This window comes from Oncorhynchus keta, chromosome 7, assembly GCF_023373465.1.
Source record: "Oncorhynchus keta strain PuntledgeMale-10-30-2019 chromosome 7, Oket_V2, whole genome shotgun sequence".
Lineage (NCBI taxonomy): Eukaryota > Metazoa > Chordata > Actinopteri > Salmoniformes > Salmonidae > Oncorhynchus > Oncorhynchus keta.
The window spans coordinates 10333922-10337575 of record NC_068427.1 but is presented as its reverse complement, the minus strand read 5'-3'; the positions used below and the strand labels follow the sequence as shown (position 1 = coordinate 10337575).

The following is a 3654-nucleotide window of genomic DNA, read 5'->3' as shown; positions in this document are numbered from 1 at the left end:
CCAGGAACATGTCAGAATCCTTTCTCACGTTCCTTTCAATTAATATGACGAGAATAGATTTAGCGTGAACAACAATAGGTATCAAAAGGGTTATACATTTAAAATGCTCTCTTTCAACCATATGAAGTATAAACATGATCCAACATGAAAGAATATGAATTATTCCTGAAAAGAAAATCTGTCTGTTTCTCATTTTGTTTCCAATGAGAGATGACAGTGGTGCCATGTTGGGTGCTGTGCGGTGGCATGGGTAGAGGCAACCACACATTCGTGCCCTTGTACCCACCTCTGGGGTTAATCTCCAAGAATTCTGCCATTATCCCCAATTTCCAATCAAACTGTCGTGTCAGTGTGTTGCTATTGTGGCCGGGTTCATCAGGAAGGCACAGGCTCTGGGTGCAATTTTGATGAGTCAGTGGATCTAAGCTTCCCACAATAGGCCTCTGGAGCCTCCACAATGGTGTGGACTAATGCACGCTTTCAGCCTGCCGCTGCTGAGTATGCAAGGCTTGTGCGAAAGCGGCAGTAAACGAGGGGCTTGGTAGTATAAAAACAGAAGTGAGGGCCTAGGACTCGACATTGTTACACTGGATCTGTTCCACCTCAGTACTCTCTGTAAGTATTCACACTACCTAGGTAGAATGTGAACATCTGATTCCTGTGCACCAGTGGGATTGATTACATCCAGTATGGGAGATATATATTTGATATTTGTATCTGATATTTCCCCAGTGCAAACTGAGAGCTCAACTCATTCAACATGAGTTGTTTGGTGCTTCGCACCTTGCTCAGGAATCAATGTTCACTTTCATGTATAGCTAGCTACCAGAGAACCCAGAGTGAAGCTCTCCATTTTAGCCTAGTTTCCTCATCTCTGGTCTTCCTTGTCCCCCTTTGGTAGAGAGCAACCTCACGGTGGAAGTAGCAGCCATGAACACTCAGCAGATGGAGCAGATGGGCCAGTTCAAGATCACTGTCTGGGAGGAGGAGAACTTCCAGGGAAAGCGTTGTGAGTTCCTGCTGGAGTGTCAGAACATCATGGAGAGGGGATTCCAAAAGATCCGCTCCATCAAGGTCGAGAACGGACCGTAAGTCTCTCTTTGGATGTCTACACCAGCCTAAAACAGAGGAGCTGTACTACATTACTAGTAGAGTAGTAATGTAGTATTACTATATTAGATCCATGGTTGTTGTTTGGTCAATCAATGGTATTGAGGATTTTTAGCTCATAGGTTGTGTTTGAGTAGAAAGTGAGAAATAGGTCATTGTAACATTCATTTCTAGCCTTAGTTCCTCTCAGAAGCTAATGTATACTTGAATATTATATTCTACAATTGCAGTTGTACTGTACTGTTGTGAACCTGCCCTCAGATGATAAGCAAAGCTTGGTATGACAATGCTACGTTTCGTTATCATTATCATGTCCACTCAACACTTGATCGCCTGATTTGGGAAATCTGTGTGCAATATAGTTTATGTATCATTGTCACATGTGTTGGACCAAATATTATAGCTGAACGCAATACATGAGCTAATCGATTTGTGCGCGTTATTAACCTTAAATGTAGCTCGTTGTTTTGTTTCTGTCAGTCTAAGTAGACTACTGTTGTAATCTCCATTGAGTCCCAGCTGCCGGCCTTGTGTTCTGTTCAAGCGGCTGACTGGCGATCTGATAATGGTCCAAAGGCGCAGCATGTGGTGTTTGCTTTGGCCCTTTGTCCTGTAATCAACACAGCGCTCTGTGCCATGGGGCGTTGCACTTTTGTGTACTAACCTGGCACTCCATTTTCTCTCTCTCTCTCTTTCTTTCTTTCTTTCTTTCTTTCTTTCTTTCTTTCTCTCTTTCTTTCTGATTCCCTCTTTCCCCCTGCCTGTCATTTAGCTGGGTGGGTTTTGAGTACCCTGAGTTCCAGGGCCAGCAGTTCATCCTTGAGAAGGGAGACTACCCCCGTTACGAGGCTTGGAGCGGAAACAGCAGTTACAGGACCGAACACATGCTGTCCTTCAGACCTATTAAGTGTGCTGTAAGTTCCTCCCACACAAATGTCATTTCAAGGATAAAGAAAACGCCCATCTAAAGCATATTTCGGAATGAAGCACAGTAATAGTAATCATGTTTTAGGTTAAGGTTAATATATTCACAGATGATGCTTGCGTTTATATTTGATCATGGTACAATCATACCACAATTCTCAAATCCATCCGTTTTGGATTTTCACCAAAATCTCTCAAATATGATGAGGCCATATGAAAACGAATCAAGGCTCCTGCACCTCTATCAACAGAACCACAGTGACAGCAAGGTGACTCTGTACGAGTGTGAAGACTTCCAGGGGCGCAAGTTCGAGATGTGCGATGACTACCCCTCTCTACAGGCTATGGGCTGGTGCAGCAAGGAGGTGCCCTCAATTAAAGTCAACTCCGGAGCGTGAGTCTTTACTTATTCCTGTAACCTATGTATGCTTCCGTTACAAACACTCTAGGCTCTGATACGTAGACTACATTAACAAATACATAATCACCCAAGACGATTGGTTTTGTACATTTCATAACAGCTTAGGACTGCACCCAGTCACATGTTACCTACATAGCAGCCTCATATAGTTTGTGTGATAAGAGTCCCATTAGAAAAATGATCAAGTGAAAAACATGTGCCCTTCTCTTCACAGCTGGGTGGCCTATCAGTTCCCCGGTTACCGTGGCTACCAGTACATCTTGGAGAGAGACAGACACCAGGGAGAGTACAGACACTACAATGAGTACAGCACCCAGGCTCACACCAACCAGGTCCAGTCTATCCGCAGAATCCAGCACTAAGTCCACTTGACACTATCCTCCAGCGGCTACCATGTACTGACCATGACATATATTAAAAATAGGCAATAAAGGCTTTATTCAAACTACGGAAACAGAGTGCTTGTGGCAATTCCTTGCTTTAAAAAAGAAAACGGACTCTTGATCAGGACATATTGCTAGCTATCTAGCTGTTTAAAAGCCCGTGGTAGAGTCTTAACAACCCATTGCCACAGTGGCTAGCTGTATACTCCAACACAAGTGAATCACAAAGGCATTTCATGACCTGACAAATACATCAATACATAAACCAGGGTAAATACCACCTTTCTGTTAGGATAGGATGTATATTGTTCTTGTCAGATTGTATCTTATTTCCAATAAACAAAAGCAAGAGATCACTATTGTTTTGACCATTTGTTATTGCAATGTTGTGTTTTGTCGTAGCCTACCATGAAGCCTATACAAAAAAAGAGGGGTTGGGGGCTAAACTGGGACGTCAAAGGACCACCTTTCTTTTACTGTGACAACAATCAAAAGAGCCATAAAACTTTACCAAGCGAAATCGACAATATATGCCACATACATGCCCCTGGAGGCAATGGATCGACCCCCAGTTACGACACTCACTTTCTCTGACATATCAATTCAATCCAATTCAATTCAATTCAAGGGCTTTATTGGCATGGGAAACATGTGTTAACATTGCCAAAGCAAGTGAGGTAGATAATATATAAAGTGAATATATAAAGTGAAAAACAATAAAAATTAACAGTAAACATTACACATACAGAAGTTTCAAAACAATAAAGACATTACGAATGTCATATTATATATATACAGTGTTTTAACAATGTACAA

General features: G+C 42.2%; 1 protein-coding gene across 1 annotated transcript; it reads left to right on the top strand.

Annotated features, from left to right (window-relative positions):
• Positions 1-467: 467 nt before the first annotated feature.
• Positions 468-3191, top strand: LOC118386472 (beta-crystallin A2-like). The gene is made up of 5 exons (XM_035774199.2): positions 468-615; positions 902-1088; positions 1883-2024; positions 2286-2428; positions 2670-3191. Exons 2-5 carry the CDS (start codon positions 931-933, stop codon positions 2815-2817), a joined length of 591 nt encoding a protein of 196 aa, XP_035630092.1. The 5' UTR covers positions 468-615; positions 902-930; the 3' UTR covers positions 2818-3191.
• Positions 3192-3654: the final 463 nt, after the last annotated feature.

Excerpts from the sequence above, each read along its gene's own strand:
- LOC118386472 (XM_035774199.2), top strand. The coding sequence starts at position 931 with ATGAACACTCAGCAGATGGAGCAGATGGGCCAGTTCAAGATCACTGTC. Across the intron at positions 1,089-1,882 it reads ATCAAGGTCGAGAACGGACC|CTGGGTGGGTTTTGAGTACC; the intron begins GTAAGTCTCTCT and ends CCTGTCATTTAG. Across the intron at positions 2,025-2,285 it reads TCAGACCTATTAAGTGTGCT|AACCACAGTGACAGCAAGGT; the intron begins GTAAGTTCCTCC and ends CTCTATCAACAG.